General features: G+C 51.7%; 5 protein-coding genes and 1 non-coding gene across 6 annotated transcripts; 3 read left to right on the top strand and 3 right to left on the bottom strand.

Annotated features, from left to right (window-relative positions):
* Positions 1-167: 167 nt before the first annotated feature.
* On the top strand, positions 168-283 carry GLRG_12529. The gene has a single exon (XR_001139463.1). It is a non-coding gene; the product is annotated as a 5S ribosomal RNA (ribosomal RNA).
* Positions 284-762: 479 nt separating this feature from the next.
* GLRG_08281 (Sec7 domain-containing protein) lies at positions 763-5,948 on the bottom strand (the record flags this gene model as incomplete). The annotated part of the gene is made up of 8 exons (XM_008098966.1): positions 763-978; positions 1,032-1,414; positions 1,477-1,583; positions 1,640-2,028; positions 2,094-2,436; positions 2,489-2,778; positions 2,835-5,407; positions 5,489-5,948. 8 exons carry the CDS (start codon positions 5,946-5,948, stop codon positions 763-765), a joined length of 4,761 nt encoding a protein of 1,586 aa, XP_008097157.1.
* Positions 5,949-6,824: 876 nt separating this feature from the next.
* Positions 6,825-8,069, bottom strand: GLRG_08282 (uncharacterized protein; the record flags this gene model as incomplete). Its single annotated transcript, XM_008098967.1, has 4 exons — positions 6,825-7,097; positions 7,151-7,246; positions 7,303-7,622; positions 7,676-8,069. The coding sequence occupies 4 exons, from the start codon at positions 8,067-8,069 to the stop codon at positions 6,825-6,827; spliced, it is 1,083 nt and encodes a 360-aa protein (XP_008097158.1).
* Positions 8,070-11,478: 3,409 nt separating this feature from the next.
* Positions 11,479-12,407, top strand: GLRG_08283 (3' exoribonuclease; the record flags this gene model as incomplete). The annotated part of the gene is made up of 2 exons (XM_008098968.1): positions 11,479-11,596; positions 11,650-12,407. 2 exons carry the CDS (start codon positions 11,479-11,481, stop codon positions 12,405-12,407), a joined length of 876 nt encoding a protein of 291 aa, XP_008097159.1.
* Positions 12,408-13,882: 1,475 nt separating this feature from the next.
* Positions 13,883-16,750, top strand: GLRG_08284 (uncharacterized protein; the record flags this gene model as incomplete). The annotated part of the gene is made up of 1 exon (XM_008098969.1): positions 13,883-16,750. One exon carries the CDS (start codon positions 13,883-13,885, stop codon positions 16,748-16,750), a length of 2,868 nt encoding a protein of 955 aa, XP_008097160.1.
* A 238-nt stretch (positions 16,751-16,988) lies between these two features.
* On the bottom strand, positions 16,989-17,879 carry GLRG_08285 (tRNA intron endonuclease; the record flags this gene model as incomplete). The annotated part of the gene is made up of 1 exon (XM_008098970.1): positions 16,989-17,879. One exon carries the CDS (start codon positions 17,877-17,879, stop codon positions 16,989-16,991), a length of 891 nt encoding a protein of 296 aa, XP_008097161.1.
* Between the last annotated feature and the right edge of the window lie 81 nt (positions 17,880-17,960).

Here is a 17,960-nt window from a genome sequence, read left to right on the forward strand (position 1 = left end):
CCGCTCACCTAAACTTTAAACTGGCAGTACCTAAGTTTCGGTACCTACGGAGGACGATGGAACCAAATATCACCTCCTGGGCACTAGCCATTTGTCACTCTAGGTAGTGCTCAAATCACGTATTCAAACTCATTATAGTATGTAACATTGCCCACAAAAAATTACATACGACCATACCCACTGGAAAACTCGGGATCCCGTCCGCTCTCCCATAGATAAGCCAATGAGGGCCGGATTAGTAGTTGGGTCGGTGACGACCAGCGAATACCTGGTGTTGTATGTAGATTTGTCCGATTTTTTCTCCATTTTGTATTGTGGGGATATTTGCGGTCCGTTACTTTTTGTTTTGTTTTTAGACTGCTGGCCACCATCTTGCATGTTCCAGCGCGCAGAAGCGCTGGTGAAGAAATCGCATAGGATGCCTCGACATGCTTTATGCCGGCTAAACAAAAAATCCCACTTCATTGCTACATCTAATCTCGAAGACCAATGATCCTGCACTGACATCCTCTTCATGCATGAAAGGACCAGCAACCCTTGTCCCAATATTGTGCAAGGTGATTCAGAATGCATTCGGGACTACATTATCCAAGCGAACTTAGTTGGAAACGTCAGCGGCAAAACACACAACACACTACTGTACCGGCATACATCGTAACTGCATTGACAATGTAATAGCTTGACGGTCGGAATACCCAGCTATCCCATATCTATATCGACACATCAAACCCATACTACGTAGGGTTACCTATCTGAGAGTGTTTATGCATCTGCCTCTGCCGTTGGCGCCTGTTCCTCGCCGCTCCGAGGTTCTTCTAAAGCCAGGTCGCTCTTCAAATCTGGCAGGAATCGGTCAATCCGTTTCCAAGTCTCATTCCACAGGTTTTCTTTAGACGCATCTTTGGTGGGAGAAACCAGGAAGCCGCTGCTCGCCATAAAAAGAACCACGTTCTTCAAGTTTTCCCGAACTGCCTCTTCCTATTGATTTGTTAGCCTTACCCCGCCCTGTAAACCTCGATATGTTGACTTACGAGACTATCGCCCTGACCACTGTTCATCAGCCGATCCATGATGTCGATAATCTTGACCCAGAGATCCAACATTCCATCCCATTTCGAGAGCAGAACCAAGTATTGGAGGAAGACCTTACAGAGCAGCGACGCTGCTTGTACCCGCATTTCACTCATACCGTCTCTGTCCGATGAAAAGACTTCTGGCTTCAAGAGTTTGTGGATCAGTGGGAACAAGACCTCACCAAAGATGGCTGTCCATTCCTTGTGATCGCTGCAAGTGAGATCCGGGGAAAGCAGCGACCGCTGTAGTGAGGTAAAGGCTTGGAGGCGTACGTCCCGACATGGGTTCGTACACTGTGTGGTGAGTGCTTGGAAGACGGGTAGCCAGTAAGCAGACCACGCTTGAAGATATCATTAGTCTCATAGTCCAAGTCATCCAGAGTCGAGAAGAGGGCGGGCTTACCTTCGTCGCTCTCTAGGTGAGATTGCTTCATCAAAAAGGGAATGCGCATTGTCATGTTATAGATACTACTGACCGCCTTGGATCCGCGTGCAATAGCTTCATTAACGCTGCTGGCTGGTCAGTCCAGATCAATATTCAAGGGGCGGCACACGTCATTGCTCACTTTGTTTTCTCACGAGTTCCTTCGTGAGCTCTGCGTTGCTGTGACTCAAGCTTGCGTTCCGCTAGTACAGCCCGTCCAGCTGCAGAGGCGAAGTCACCGAGGAGAGAAATCGCAGCTTCATAGTTATCTGCAATGATCGCTGGGGGTGCGCCTCCACAGCCCAGCTCGAGAATGTCAAACACGCGCGGTGCAGATTCCTGCCGCCCTGCCAATGCGCGCATTATCGCCCAGAAGTCAGGAGAGGTCATGATCTCATTGCGTAAAGGGCTGGGCTCATCAATGCATTGCCTTAACCCCTGAAGGACCAGGGCGGAAGTCTTGGTCAAAATCTCTTTCGCAAAGCTTGAGATTGTATGCAATAGAACCGGGACGTTGATGTAGTCATGAGCCTATGTGGTACCATGAATGAGATGGATGACTCCCAAGTAGTGTAGAGAGGAAGAAAGATACATACGTAGCTAACTTGCAGTAGTTTAAGGAGGTAGAATGTAGCTCTCGAGACAATGATGTAGTGGTAATTTCCAGCATCTCGTAGCACAGCTTGTAGGGCTTCAATGACTCGTTTGCCGACAAGTTGAACAGTGTCTTGGTCTCGGAGAGCGAGCACTGTACTAAACTCAAGGATGTAGGCCATGGCAGGGTCGTACACAACGCTCGTCTGCGCTGGCTTCTGGCCGTTCATGGGCGCCGCTGGCGCATTCTCGGACTTCACGACTATAACCGTGGTGCTATGGTCTTCTGGCAGCGCGTCGAGCAGAGCACTAACAAGCGGTTCCAATTCTTGAGGCGAAAGCTTGCTAGATTGGACACATCAACGAATGAATTTCTCTGAGATGCAGGACGACTTACGAAATGTTGGCGAAGACGTTGCCCATGTGGCAAGAGTTCACACAATCAACAGTGCAGAGAGTACTCTCTAACTCCTCATCTGAGGGCTCTGGAGGATCATCTGCCGCGTAACTGGAGATGTAACTGGTGAACGCAGAGAAGAAGCCTGTTTCAGCCGTCTTGGCTGCTCGATCAATAACTTGAGACGGGGTTTGCAGAGGAATCGTAGCGATGTCCAAGACTGGAGAGTCTGCAGAGAAGAAAGGAGGAACCAGAGAGTTCACAAAAAGGTTGAGCCAGATACGGGTGATCTAGAAGATGTTAGTCCTATCAGCATAAACATGTGAGCAGGAAGGGATTCGCATACGTGTTTCCAGCCATTTCGAATCAGCTTTTCACTACCGGTGACAACTCGGAAGAGAACCAAGGTCGCCAGCTGTGCCCTGAAGTCCCTCCCGAGCTTGACCGCCAACTCGCTCACCATAACACTACTCTCGCCAGCCTGAACCTCCGTGTTCAGGCTCGTGTTGGAGGGCATTTCGGTAGCCAACGTTGTCATATGACTGAGAGAGTAAATGATCTGGTCCAGGGCTTCGGTGTTTTGGTAACTAGCCGCGATTCGAGCGCATTCATCAAACCCAGTGACGATCCTGGCGAACACCGCATCATCGGTGGCGGACATAAAAACGTAGGACAATGTGGACACGATTGGCCGCCAGGTCGAAGCAAACATGTCGGCATCGTAAATGTTTGTCTCGCAAAGAACCAGAGGCTGCACAGATTCCGACTTAACAAGGAGCTCTCGCCAAGCATAGTCAAAAGCGTGCTTGTTGTCGTGCTCGTCAGGCAAGATGATTTCGTTGGTCCTAATGTTGTCAAAAATTTCTTGTAGATACTCAGGCGCAAAGTCCTTGCCATCGTTTACGCCTCTCAAGTTGCGTGCGAAATCTTCCACTGTCATGCGCTTTTGACCCTTGAGATTAGGGTTGTGCTGGTCAGTATTCAGCATGATAATGGCGTACGTCAAGACAAAAACAGCGTCAGCGTTGGCAACCTCTGTTGGCTTTGCCTTGGAACAGTATTTGTCGGCGAAACAAGTGACGATTCTCTCGATCAGGGCCGACTCGCCCGGCAACCTGAATGTCTCCAACAGCCCCCTAAGTGCCTCGTCCACGCGCTTCTCGGAGAAGTCGAATTGGCTCATGTATGCTTCCAGTACGTCTTCACTCCCTTTCTTCGAAAGGTACTCACCGAGAACCTTCTTGGACACTCGGGAAGTACCTTTTAAAAACCTGGCAACGGCAGCTGGGTCTTTAACGTCCGCAATGATGCCTTGGGCCTCGAGATACGCGAGACCGCCTTTGGGGTTCTCGTTGAACTTGCTGGTCCCCTTGATGATGATCTTCTTCTTGCGTCTCTGCTCCCGCAATGCCGTAGCGTCTGGATAACCATCGATGACATGTGGCTCACCTAGTCGTTCAGCTATAAACTGGACATATCTAAGTAGTGCATCCAGGCATAGAGGGGGAACACTCGTCGTGCTCCAGGTTGCAGAATCTGGCAGTGCATTACGAGAAAGAAGACCGATCATGTCTTCGCACAGATCCGCTCGGTCAGCATCACAATCGTAGTTGATAAAGAGCTCGACCATGAAAGTCGGCATTCTCGACAGCACACCAATGCTTTCGACCATTGCCTGCCTCGCGTCAGGCTTCCTTGCGCCGCCCTCCAAACCGAGCTTCTGCCGATCCTTGACGGGTACTGGCGTTGAGCGCCCACTATTCGTTTGCGATGGCGGGGGCTTGACAAGCTTTGGAGATTGGGGAATGCCGGCGTACAACGATGGATCAATACCGGGTTCGCGAGGTATTTCCACCGACGGATGAAGACATGCGACGAGATAGGAGAGAAACAGCTCCTGCTGTAGCTTGAGAACACCGCGGCATGTGGCCAGTAACGTTCCAGCAACAATGAGTGACTCCTGCAGAATGGCCATGTTGTCGGATCTAACGAGCTGGAAAAGATAGCAACAAAGCCGGTCTTCAGCGATGCCGGCCAAAGCTGGATGTCGCGCAATGGAGGGCCCGGAGACCTCCAGGGCTACGTGAATGATACGCAAGGCCATAACTCTCATCGTGTCCGTGTGCTGGCGGTCGTTGGGGTCCAAGAAGTTAACCAAAACCCGGAAAAGCTCTCGGACAGAGGGCAGAGAATAAGGTCGGAGGTCCAGAGAATCGGAGCTTTCTGCACCATCGGCGTCAACCTCGCCTTCGGTCTCGATGCCTGTTCCAATGTCGGCCTTGCTGTCCCCCGATTCAGAGCTTATTTGAGAACGGGGGTCTGGATCCAAAGCCGTCGAGCTTGACGTGGACAGGCGCACATCCTGCTCAGAACTGGTTACCTGCAAGCCTGGCGCATTGCTGGTAGCAGGGTCCATCTTGACACTATCCATATCGGCGCTCGTTTGCTTGTCAAGAGCATCAGACTCGACCCCGGCTTCAACCTCGAGATGTTTGACGTCTTCAAAGATGATCTGGCACATGCGAACCATCGACGCTTCGGCAGTTCGGCGCAAAACGGGTGAAAATCGAGGCTGTGAACAGATTGCCAACCCCCTGCCCATCATATCGCAGACGCTCTCATCACTTAGAATGTCGCCTCCCGGGCCCGACATCATGTCCTCCATCAAGTGTAGAATCATCAGAAGAACGACTTCCACTTGACCAGCGTCGCTCCCGTCGAACTGACACCGGGTTACTGCTGCAGACAGTGACTGCATCGCAAGAGCGAATCTTGGAGAGGTCGGGCTGATGAAGCCGTAGGCCAGAAACTTGCGGAGGGCTCCCAACGTAAGGATCGTTATAGGGGCCGCAGTGCCTTTGGTCTGGATAATCTGCAAGAATGGATTCAAGAGAGACAAGGCATCGAATGAGTGGATATCTGAAGTGCACCATGGTCAACAGGACGGTTCCAGTAGAGAATTGGTATGTAGAGTTAGGCGAGAGGGAATCTGGATCCTACCTCTAACGCTGGCCAGTTCATGGCGAAGCTTTCCGAAGCCAGCCATTAAAGGATTGTCCTGTATACTGCGGCCCTTCTTCCCGCGCAGGCCCCATCTATTGGCAGATGTAATGTCCTGTGCGCCATCTATCCCGAGTCCAGCCCCCGATGTCTTCAAAGCGGCGCCCCTTGGCGAAGGGCTTGGGGACCCAAGGTTAATAGGGTTTGGGTTCCCGCCCAGGATGGCCGATACGGAGGAATGAGGAGATCGCGCATGTTTCTGGATCGCTGAGGTGATCGATATGCATTCGGACATGACCAGGGAGACTGGATCTACAGCGACTGAAACGGGGCGGCTTCGATATTGCATCCTAGGCGCGATCGCCGGTGTGCTGCCCACGCGGCGCAGGTCTACACTGGAACGGGCGCCGACGGCAGAAGCCGTTTCTGTATGCAACAAGTCATCGTCATCTCGACTCATGTTATGGTGGTGGACTTGCGGTATCTGGATGTGCGCGAAGTGCAAGTCTTGCGCGAGGGTTCTTGCTCTGCCAGGTGGTCGGAAGGGAAAGGAATGGAAATGTTGACGAGGGGCAAGTTACGGTCAATTTCTTTTGCTAGTTTCTTTATGCGATGCAGTCGGAAGGGAAGTCGAGGACAAGTATCAGAAAAGCCGTTCGATGTTGTGCCTCGGGGCTCGCGGTCGGCGGATTTGGGGTCGTTGAGATTTAGGTGTCTTGTCCAAGCTGTAGCCAAAAAAAGGACCCCCATGTGGAACTGACCAGGTTGCAACGCAGATGGAGGAGCTTCAGCACGAACTGTAGCATTTGTGGCCATTAGGTGCTTTCCGCCCCTGGCTTAGTTAGGTACCTAAGGTACCTTACCTAGGTAAGTCGAGTACTGCTGCAGAGCACCTCTGAGTCGAGAGTTACGTTGGGCTTGCAATGGCCCGATAAGACTCTCACCGATAAGACTTGTGTCTACACTTTAGACCCACGTGACGTATTTCTCCACCAAAGGCAAAGGTACTTTTCTCCTAGTAGCCCATTAAGAAAAATTCCGCTTCGGAAATCACCAAGTATTAATTTCAGGTACCCAAGTCATGACCGTGAGCCGCCCCATGCCTAATACGGTGCCCGTAACTTAGCCTCTTTGGAGCGCCCCAAAGATACCGGCTAGACCAACGCCTTTCTGCAACATCCCTATCCTGATGGTTCAAGAGTAACATTTTACACAGCAATACATGTTATGGAAAATCGTAACTATCCTCAGCCTCTGAGGCACATGGATTCCTGGCCAGCATCATGGAAGGGTTGTCCCCTAACGATGCCTTCCCCCAGCAATGTCAAGCTCCAGCTCAGCTCTCTGCCTTCTTTACGAAAGCAGCGTCGTTCTTCTCCTTTCTTTCCTTCTTTGCTGGCTTTTCGTCATTGTTTGCCGCCTGCTTCTTGTCTCCAATCTCCTTTACCCCCTTGGCCTCATTCTTTTCTTCTGTCACCATATTTTGCATGTCCGACTTGTCTTTCTCCCATTGACTGCTTGCATCTCCGAACTGCTCTTTAACCTTCTTGGCCTTCTCAGCCTTCTCTTGTTCTTCTTTTTCTCTTGCGAGCCTCTCCTGCTCCATCTCCTATGCCACGTTAGCTCCACGGTTTACATTTGCATGTTGAGAAATCAACGTACCTCCATATGCTTGATGTCGTCAACACTTGGTTCGTAAAGGTGCCAGATCGTGTAGTGCGGTAAACCAACCACAGAATACTGCATCCGTTTCGCCATCTATGCCGCGAAAGTTAGCATTGCTGCCTCCGAACATACTGATAGAGGCCTCTTACCTTTCCAAATCCTTCCGTCTCGGCATGCTTCTCAAAACTGAAGGCTGGGAAATGGACTCCGGAACGGAAAACCTTGGCCTTAGCCAAGATACTGACACCACCCACTCCATCAATTTCCATCTCCATATCTGGGTCACCGTATGGGTCTCGCAGATATGCCAGATGAGGTCGCCATGTCGCGTATTCAGCGTAGCCTTCGACAATTACGGCGTCTTCGTCGAGGGTATCCGCAAGAGCCAACGCTGTTTCTGACTCTTGCCACGAGTTAAGGTCGTAGGGCTGCTCTCCGCCAAGCCAATCAGGCAAAGGACGCCATACATCTATAGCTGATTAGCTCAAGACTTGGAAACTCATGGGGAGCATCAAGACTTACTTGGCACAATGACGTCCTTGTTGTGACGCATGAGATCTTCGAGAATGGTGAAAGGGGCCGTCTCAACATCGACATCACGCCAGTATACCCAGGAGTGGTAGGGCCGCAATGCAGCACTCAGAAGCCAGTTCCGGGCTTGCGCCATCAATTTTCTTCTGCTTGCCTGAGCAGCAAACCCATGGCGGCTCTCGACGTCTTGGTTCACCTTTTGTCCAAAGTCTTTCTCAATGATGGAGATTTCTCCGTATGGCTGCTTCGCATCTTCATCAGCTTGGACTTCTTCAAGCATGTTGGAGAGGACCTGGAGAGTGCGGTCCTTGGAGTCAGACACGAGAAAGGCAAGGTCGATGAGGTGGTGAGGATAGGTCAAGTTTCGCAGGTGGGAAAAGAACATTGGCAAATGCGGCTCGGCGTCTCTCAAAGGCACGCAAAGGAGAATGCGCTCTTCACGTTCCCAACCCCGGGCAGTCCCTTGTACGTTGCTAAGGTCGTAGTATCGTACTGTCTCGAGCTGTAGCTCTTTGCTGGCGGACAGCAAGCCGAGAGAGAAGATGGAAGTCAAGGAGGCCCCAGGCCATATGAAAACCAGGAAGAGGATGGCGACAGCGACAAAGATGACGAGGCGGGTCAAGAGGCGTTGGCGGCGACGGTTTGCAGGTGTCGATGAGCGTGGTTGGTATCTACCAGGCAAGGCCGGAAGGGTTAGCCGAGGCGCGGCGTGGAAAGACGAAGGTGGACATATAGCAGGGCGTGATGATGTGTGTTCTGTTACCTGTGAGGGGAGATCTCAAAGGTGTTTCCCCTTGGATATCCATTTGAGTAGCCACTAGCATGATGCCGGGGCACCACCTTTGAGGTGGCCGAGGAAGCATATGATGGCAACATCCGAGCTTGAGCTAGAGGGTGTAGAGTTGGTAGTGAAACACCTCGCCCAGCTCTTCGGAGTTGTGAGGGTTAAGCAGAGGAGAGCATCTAGAGGCAAGAGAAGCGAGGATTGCGATCGGGCGACAGGGAGACACAGGATGTGTCGGTTGGGGAAGCGAGTGTTGTTGGAGTGTCGTCGAAGCCGTGGTCGAGATGACGTGTGGTTGGCGGCTGTGGTCGACAAAAGAAGAAGCGCTGTCGCGTCTTGAGATGGATGTGGTTGAATTACAGGGGAAAGGAGATGCGACGGAATACGAAATCTGGTCGCGGGAGCTCACCAGCTAACGGCTACGTATTATTTGATTTTCAGACTGCCCGCCTCTCTGTTATCCAATGGTCCTAAGGGCACCTTGGCTGGGACTCCCTTGAATTAGCACCACATGTCCTGTGCAAGGGGTACGAATACAGCCCTCGCTACTCCCTTTAGCGCTTCAGATCACCCAAAGGTGCACCAGGGTGTAAGTACCTTCCTTGTCTCAAGGAACATGGGACAAGCAATGTCTTGACTTTGACTGAAAGTGTTGTGATTGGACAAATCCAAGCCAGGCTGTATCATTAGCTCCTATTAGAGACAGCAGCCAATGTAGTGGGCTTCGATAAGATAACTCGGTGCCCTGCCTCAATACTGGTTGTACCTCCCACCTATATACAATCATGCCTTGGCTTTACCTCTTGTCGTAAGGAAACAAATATGCACGCAAAGAATAACCGTGGAACTATTCTCGCACTTGCACTACTTGCTGCACTATCCTATTTTGTGCCATGAGTTACGGCCAGTTATCAGTACGCCAGGTCAATCTCTATCTTGTCATCAGACAAGACACCCGGACGAGTCATCATACCCGCTACAGCTGTCACTATGTGACAGGAAGGCCGCGAATTAGACAGTGGCTAAATGAGAATCAAACCTCATGAGCTTAGTCAAACTGAGGAGTAGCTGACACAGCCTGTTGCCCGATTGATGAGGCATTGCTTACATGCAATGCCTACACAGTAAGCCGTCTGCGAGTTGAACCGCAGCTTGAAGCAGCCCGATAGCCAGCAAGGTGGACAGCGGCACAGTTTGATTTTCAAAGATGGCAACTTTGCCGAATGATACTTATAAATAATGGTATCGAAGAAACATACGATTGCAATATGCCATTCTCACGCGTAAACATACTAACACCTTGCCTCTCCTCATAATGGCATGACGGTTATGAAAACTGGGAAGCCGCACATGCCCATATTGTGGCCTCTCTTTATTAATCACGAAATGAGAACCAATATGAATGGACCGATGTCTTCATAAACAGGCAATTAGTCGAAGGTTCCAAGTTGTCTTAGACATCACTCTCGATGAACTGAACGGTCGGTCTCAAACAAACATCAGGCACGCAATTTGGGATCGCAAGCGAAAAACATGTCATACGGGTCGGGCGTCACCATGAGTGCCGATAGAACAGTATCAGGACCCTGCTGAAAAGGTGTGTTAGCAACGGTGCAAACATGACGCACGTCGTGCCCAAGCTAGATGATGCCATCGGGTCAGACAAGCCGGTTTTACTCATTCAGCCAAGTCGGCCTTGACAGCCCAGAACCTCAGAACGAAGAACCAGGAAGCGAGACACTGAAATCAAATGATAGTCCCCTAAAGGACCGACTCCACCACCTTCCTCGCTACTCCAAAGAGTAGCTCTGGTGTGGGAGGATGACTCGACTGGCGTGAGATAGTTGAATGGATAAGCTATAGTCATCATGGTGAAGGGACAAGCATACAGCTTGGGCATTGAACGAAATGAGAGCGAGAGGGGGAGCTTACCTGACAACAGCAAGTCTGAGGGCGGGAATGAAATGGGAGCCTTGGGCCACAGCTCGCGATCCCATCATCGATACCTACGTTGCGTCTCCTGCCTGGCACACTTTTCAGTCAGCTAAATGGCTCTCCTCAATAGCATGCAACGAATTGGTAGAGATAGTCGTCATATCAGACAAGGTTTTTGGTATATGGGTATCATCACAGTGTTCAGTAGCAGAACTGAATGAAAGGTTTGTTCATCATAGTCGACAGCCATCGAGGGAGTGGCACTGGCGGAAACGTGGGAAGGGAAATCTGATTAACTTACCCGGGAAGAAACCAAGATAGCAAAAAGGGAGCTCGGCCATGGCCGAGCAACAAGACCTGTCCATTGCTTGCACGAGACCCTGAAATTTTTGAGAGTCAGCGCTTGCCCTCAATTGCCAATGCAAACATTTGTTTGAAGCCCAAGATAGGTGGGGGTCAGATGGTGATGCATGTTTGTTCTTGCGCTCAGGAGTTCGCGGGAACGGTGTGTATGATATACATCATAGAGTTGGGAGGCGGGTTGAGGGATACTGTGAACTTACAGAGCAAGAGGTCATCGAGCCTGACCTTGCAGCCGCAGCCTTTTTGCTGCTGGCCACAGTCGTGAAGCCAGAGAAGTAATTGTGGTTGGGGTTGATGTAGACAGAACGTTCGACCCTGCAGAAATTTTCAGGCTTGAAGTATTTGCAGACTATATGGCATAATATCATATACCCACTTAAGCTCGCTAATGTATCTAGGTAGGTCAGCACCAAACGGTCATTGCGTCTAACCGAGCTTAGCTGAGGCCCATCAGTTTGGCACCTCAGGAAAGTACCTTATGTGAAAATTCACTTCAACCCAATTTCAAGACCCCATGGCCAAGCGACGGTCATAGACAAAATAAGAGGGGCCGTTTTTGAATTTCAGCTCGCCGAACAGGACTCAATCAGTATACTCTAAAAAACATTGGGCGAGTTCTGCGAACTTGGTCTGAGGTTTTTGCATCCGCCAACACATCTTCCTCTTGCGTCACCAGCCGACCACGCAATCTTTTTAAAGGGCCGTCTTGAATATGGCCGATCGGCGAAGAATCAACGGGCCACCCGGCGCAACTTTACCGCCAGTCTACGACACCGTCAGCTCAAACTCAACTCCCCGGGCAAGACCAGCAAACGGCATACGGGGCTTGTGTTGGTTCACCCCCACCTTCTCATCGGCGCTTCATGAAGCTGACAGTAGCAAGTTCTCAAGACTGGGGTTACCCCGACGGCGTCAGGCTCAGCCTATATGGAGATCGAGCCTCCTCACAGCCATGTGAAATCAAAATCCAAGACCAATGGCATGAAACTTATCTGCACTGTCCACGGACCTCGCTCACTTCCTCGATCTGCACCATTCTCACCCTATCTGGTGCTCTCAACTCATGTCAAATACGCCCCTTTCGCCACGCGCCAACGCCGCAGCTACCTCCGCGATTCGAGTGAAAGGGACATCGGCGTTCATCTTGATACGGCTCTTCGTGGAGTCATCATCGCCGACCGATGGCCCAAGAGTGGCGTTGACGTCATTGTTACCATCGTTGAAGGCGATCAGGAGCGAGAGATTTCTCACCTTCTCGGCAATGAGGAGTGGGACATGATGAACGTTCTCAGTGGGTGCATTACGGTTGCTGCGGCTGCTCTTGCGGATGCTGGCATCGATTGCGTCGACATGGTCACTGGCGGTGTTGCGGCCCTTGTTGCGTCAGACAAGGACGATATGGCCTCGCCATCCATTGTTTTGGACCCAGTCTCCGTGGAACACGAAAAGATACTGGCTGCTTGCTGTGTCGCCTATTTACCAAGTCGTGCCGAGATCACCAATCTCTGGGTGAAAGGCCATCTTTCACTGTCGGACCCTTTACTGCATACGAAACTCGTGGGTCGTGCTATTCAAGCATCTAAGGGCAACTATCGTGCGGTTCTTGAAAGACTTCAATACAACCAACCTCCCAACAGCTAGATTATGAATGGTTAAGCGAGCTGGCCGGGCGGCATAAATACTAGGCTAGGGTTCATTGCCAGTTGCGTTGTGCTTCAATGAGCAAGGGGCTTCCTACATCGTTCGCCCAAACTATGGCCCGCAGACATGAAACCTACCATGTAGTGCTTGGAGCGACGGCAACAATGAGGTCCCTCGAGCAATTGGGGAAGACAAAGCTCCCGGTTTTGCGAACAAGGCTATGATAAACGGAAGGGTTTGGCTACTTTGAGAGTCACCCTTCCATGCAGACGAGGCTCTGGTGTACCACGTTATATTCATCGCCGATGACATCTGAGGGCGGTAGAATTATATTTATGCCAATTCGGGATCTTCGATGTGGAAAGACTGGGATTGGTTTTCTTAATGAAGGGCCTGTGTCATGAAGCTGAGCCTCGATAGGCCGAAGCATTCATTGCGTGCAGAAGCGTTGATACTTGTCCAAGATTGTAGCTGAGGGCAACAACCTACCTCCCAGGCACTTTTACGAAGAAGTAGAGAAGCAAATCCTATGGGTTAATTGATACTCATTTCCAGTTGCATGTAAAATATAGCTGTTCTGGTATGTGTGCATTTAAGGAGGGTCACAGCACCAAGCCTGCTCTGACTTGATGGTAGTTCACAATGATGCACAGTACTAGGTCAAAAGTCTGGTCACAGGATAACCCAACGAAGAAGTCGACAGGGGGACCCATTAATAGCTCGAGCTCGCTTCACAGTGCGTCACCAAAGACCCTGTGTCCTAACCACCTACTGTAGCTTTTGATTGGCCATCCTTATTGCTGTGACCAGACTTTTGACCTAATTAGTACTATAGATCGATATCCCTCTGCCGGGCTCTAAAGCTCCATACCCCAGTAACCGTCATTATTCCACATGAGGACTACTACCTAGGTAGGTAGGTACCGTAGGCGACACCGCACTTGTCAGTGCTTCTGTATCCACTTTACCCCAAGCATACCTACAGTTAAATGGGCCCACCTGTCGGAACACCGTCTCCAGCTGCTAGCTGTACGTACATAGCGTGGTGGAGCACACGCCGCTGCGCAGGAGCGACTCAGCGAGCTACCCGTTGCACGCGACAACATCCTATCCATCTCATCCGAGCCTCCGTCCATCTCCTCTTCGTCAACCCCCTTCCCCCTCCCACCTTCCATCTACCCACTTTCGATACCGTACCTATTCGACCGCTCGAGACAGATCTACCGACTCTTAAATTCGCCCGTCAATAAAGCGCCACCGACAACTGGTTTCCCAACCTCCTCTCTAACCGCCATCACCTATTAATCCTTTGACCAACATCTCCTTCTGCTCTCTGCCCGCATCATGTGCCGTCGCCTTCGACCCCACCGCTCATGATCCGTGTTGCGACACATCCAGCCGCTCTGGGCGACAAGGCTGCGGTCGTTTCCTCAGCCGACACCCGATCTTAATACCAGTGTACTTTCTAGCAGATCATGGACACTCCTCATCAACCAGTTTCGCTGGACAACCCCGGGGTCTGGCAAAACCTTTCGCTGTGGACTGCTTACCGAATACAATACGCCGTCAACGTTACCAAGCTCGCTCCGTCCCTCGAAGATCTGGTATGGGCTGGTCCGAGAATGGTGCAGAAGCTCGCTGCCTACCTACCCTTTTCTGATTCACTTGACGCTCTCGGTCAGAGAGTCATCCCCGAAGCAACAGGTTCTGGAATACTACGCACTACCGACCTTGCCACCACTGCCGCCTTCAGTATGGACATACCGCCTCCCATGGTCCGCTCTCACGGGCCTGGACCTGCTGTTCTGCTCAATTCGGATGTCGGTGGGGTCTCCCCTAAGTTCACCATGGAGGGCGCAAAAGGGCTTGGCAGTGTCTTCAGCTATGCCACGAGCAAATGGGCGCTTTGCTGTATTGCCATGGCCATCGTACTCAACCGCACCCACATCTTTGCTGCTACACGCCGACGCTTGCGGCTCACCTTACCCGTTCGGCTGCTGCTCCGCGGTCTTCCAGTACTCCTGTTTCTGGTACAAGCCCGCGGACTTCTGCGCTCAATCCAGTGCCAGACCTCCCCCGACTTCTCACAGATGCGATGGGGAAACACAAACAAGAGCTCTGATCTTATGTTCTCCCAAGCTGGGGGCTTCCTCCACACCATGAGTTCTACAATCTTGCTAGGTGCTTCAGACGAAGAGTCTTGCATGGCCGTGGGCATGGTGCCGGCAGATGTTGACGATGCGGCACAGGAACTGCGGGGTTCATTATCTCTCCTATGGCCGCTCTTTGGCACTTTTTGCCTTAGCCAATTCTTGGAGACCGTCTCCTGTGCCGTCCAGGGGCGACCCGTGGCAGCAGAGACGGGCATGACACTCTTCGAACACTCTCTTGCGTTTGCAGAAGCCGATGCCGCTATCAGCAATCAGCTGGGCTGGGGCTTATTTACTCAGTCGCAAACAGCAGAGGCTACGTCTAGTGCTGGTGGTACTATTGCCATCAGTCGTTCCATGATTCTAAAGAGAGTCAATACTTCGCCTGAGGTACTGTTAATCGCTTTCCTCTCGGCTATGAGCCATATCACCAGCCATATGCTGGGGATTTTTAATCTGCAGGCCAAATTTCGTCTGGTCAGCACTGGGTTCTGGGGTCTTTGCTTCATGGCGAGCATCCTCTGGAGTGCATTGACGTTCTCTTTGGACGATCCAGCAAAGCAAGGACTGCTCAGATTTCCCACGGTCTGTATCATCGGCTTCATTCCTCACGTACTTGTTCTTGGTGGCATTCTTGTCTGTTTGTTCATATACCTATTGGCTCTTGGGTTAGCCGCTCTTACTCCTACGGATAGACAAACAGGACAGAGGTTGAGTCTTCAAGAACGACTGGTCCACGCCCACGCAAACATGCAAGCCAACCTCTCCTTGTCCGACATCCGCATTGGCATGGAAATGGACTTTTACACAGCCTTGCTACGAACTGGGTTTGGCGCTATTACAATGGCAAGCGAAGCTGTTTACCTGAATGAAGACAGGGACGTCACCATGCGGGCCTATACATGGCTCGAGGAGGAGAGATATCGGGAGCTCGAGGATCTGCGGACTCAGTGGATTGGAGCTGGTGCGACGGACTCCCACTACGACACCATAGGTACCATCGGCCTGGTGCCAGTGAAAGATGATAACATGCTGGCTGCGAATGGTTACGCTCGCGAGCGAGCAGCACAGAAGGTGCCCAAGTCTCGTTCAGGAGAGCGACGGCTAAGGGACGGTGTCGGCGCCGCGGAACGAAGCGGCAGGTGGTTGATGGCACTGGATTTCATCATGAATATCAACAGGCTGATATTCCGAACGTGGGCTACAGCCATGCTGAAGATTCTGTCCAAAATCGGTCTCCGTCATCCAAAGTTTCTGCTCTGGGTCGTTCGTCGACCAAAGGCTGCCAATGATACAAGGAGCTCGAACCACGGTATCAGTACAAGTCGTGTACATGCACCTGCAGACTCGACAGAGTCTCTGAACATCCCCAGAATTGACGGCGTTGATGTCGAGTCTGAGTTCAGACAACAGGCATGGAGGGGAAGCCAGAACCGGGCCCCTATTGACGAGGCTGATCTTGACTCGAAGCTATACGGGTGGTGGCTCAGAGGAGGTTGGTGGGGCTCGAAAGACAACAGCGGCGAATACCAACCATACGCATCTAGCAACGCAGATGACGATGACGATGTCACAAGCGTTGTGTCATTCAGCACCAATAATGACAGTGAATGGGAGTCGGAGGAGGATGGGCAACGAACGCCTACGCAGTCCAGGTCATGGGCTTCCCGGGAAGCTACACCAATCCCTGAAGATTCACTTCAGTTGTCAGATCTTGCACGCCTGCTACATCCGAGCAACCCGGAGGAGAGAGAGGAGGCGCACGCTCTAGCTGCCCATCTGAACAGCGACAGAATCATGACCCGATCACAGTATCGTAGGGTACAGCAGCTACAGAAGACGAGGATCTTACAACCAGGCGGACGAGCCAGTCGTATCATGATGCGGCCGGTAAAGATGACGCCAGACGAGGAGGCACAACGTTTGGAACAGTTGTTACTGGCTCGCCGCGCCAACTCTACACGTTCCATGGATGATGGTGCATCGACGTGGGCTGAGGGCGCTGCCGGTCTTGGTCCGGATGGTCCACAATGTGTTGTCTGTCAGAGTTCTCCTCGCACCATCATCGTGTGGCCGTGCCGCTGCCTGAGCTTGTGCGACGACTGTCGCGTGTCACTTGCCATGAATAACTTCGATAAGTGTGTCTGCTGTCGCAGGGAGGTTATCAGCTTCAGCAGAATTTACGTTCCTTGAGTGTCAGCGGACTGGAACACTAGGACTGTCGGGTATGTATGTATATTGGAGATGCATCTCAATGAAACAAGATTGTGTTAGAGAGCACGGTAGCCATGTAGGCAGGTGTCTGTGGCTATTCGGAAGACTAGATTCGTTCATCGAAACGGGGTATCTTAATGGTACTATTTCATACAGAAGCTCTGGGCTTAGCATCAGGCGGTATCCTTCATTCATGATCATTCTTGTCCGCGTTCAATTACATCCCAGCCCATTCGACACAAAACGTGCGCACCTGGCTCGAGGATCCACCCAGGTCAGGGACCTCGCCGCCAAACAAGAATCCCTTTTTAACCGAGGTGCCGAGGCGACCACTGCCGACGACATCAAGCATAGGTATCTTCTCGTCCCAGTCGTAGTTTGTGGCGAGAAAGTGGGCGTGATATCGGAGTGGATCACCAGGATACACGCTGTAGTCAGCGCCGAAACGGAGGCCAGGCGTCATAAAGTAGCCCTTCGACTGTAGGTGCCGATGCAACGGAACAGCAGCAGGCCAACCCACAGGGTCCGACCCATCCTCCGTGAGGATCTGCAGGCCATCGCTAGTTGTCGGTGTGACTGTCAAGGCTGATTTGGCGCCCGAACTATCACGGGGTTTAGCAGAACTGTCCAGGATGGGTGTTTCTGGAAGGAACAGGTCCAATTGGTCAGCTGGGTTGGGGGCAGCGGAAGTTTTTTTGGCGCCGTTGACCCTCCTCGCTTGTTCCATGGCTGCCTTTTTGGCCTGGTCCTCAGCCAGTAGCTTCTGGGCCGTGTGCCGGCGATCCTTAAGAAGTGTGATATAGGCCTGGCGGGTGATGCCCTCCGGGGAGTGCAAGGACGACAAGTGGTACGAAGCCTCATCGACGAGACGGCCTACCTTCTTCTCGACGAGCACGCTGGCCTCTTCAGGTAGTAGCTCAAGCGGTAAACTTAAAAACACGTTCTGGGTTGGATTCTGAGGTGTAGTTCCCACTAGCACTGAGCAGATGTTGTGGTTGCGCCGAATGATAGCCACGTCTTGGGCGTCGAAGACCAGATAACGGTCTGCGATCTTGGAGATGCGCACAGGAGGGGGTACAGAATCCTCCGACGCTGCCATGATTGCCATTTGCGACACGTCCTGTCCGGTGGGATTTTGCCCCCGTTATTCGCCTACTCGTCGAGATATTAGCAACTGCTGAAATCAATA

Source organism: Colletotrichum graminicola (genome assembly GCF_000149035.1).
Source record: "Colletotrichum graminicola M1.001 genomic scaffold supercont1.38, whole genome shotgun sequence".
Taxonomy (NCBI): Eukaryota; Fungi; Ascomycota; class Sordariomycetes; order Glomerellales; family Glomerellaceae; genus Colletotrichum; species Colletotrichum graminicola.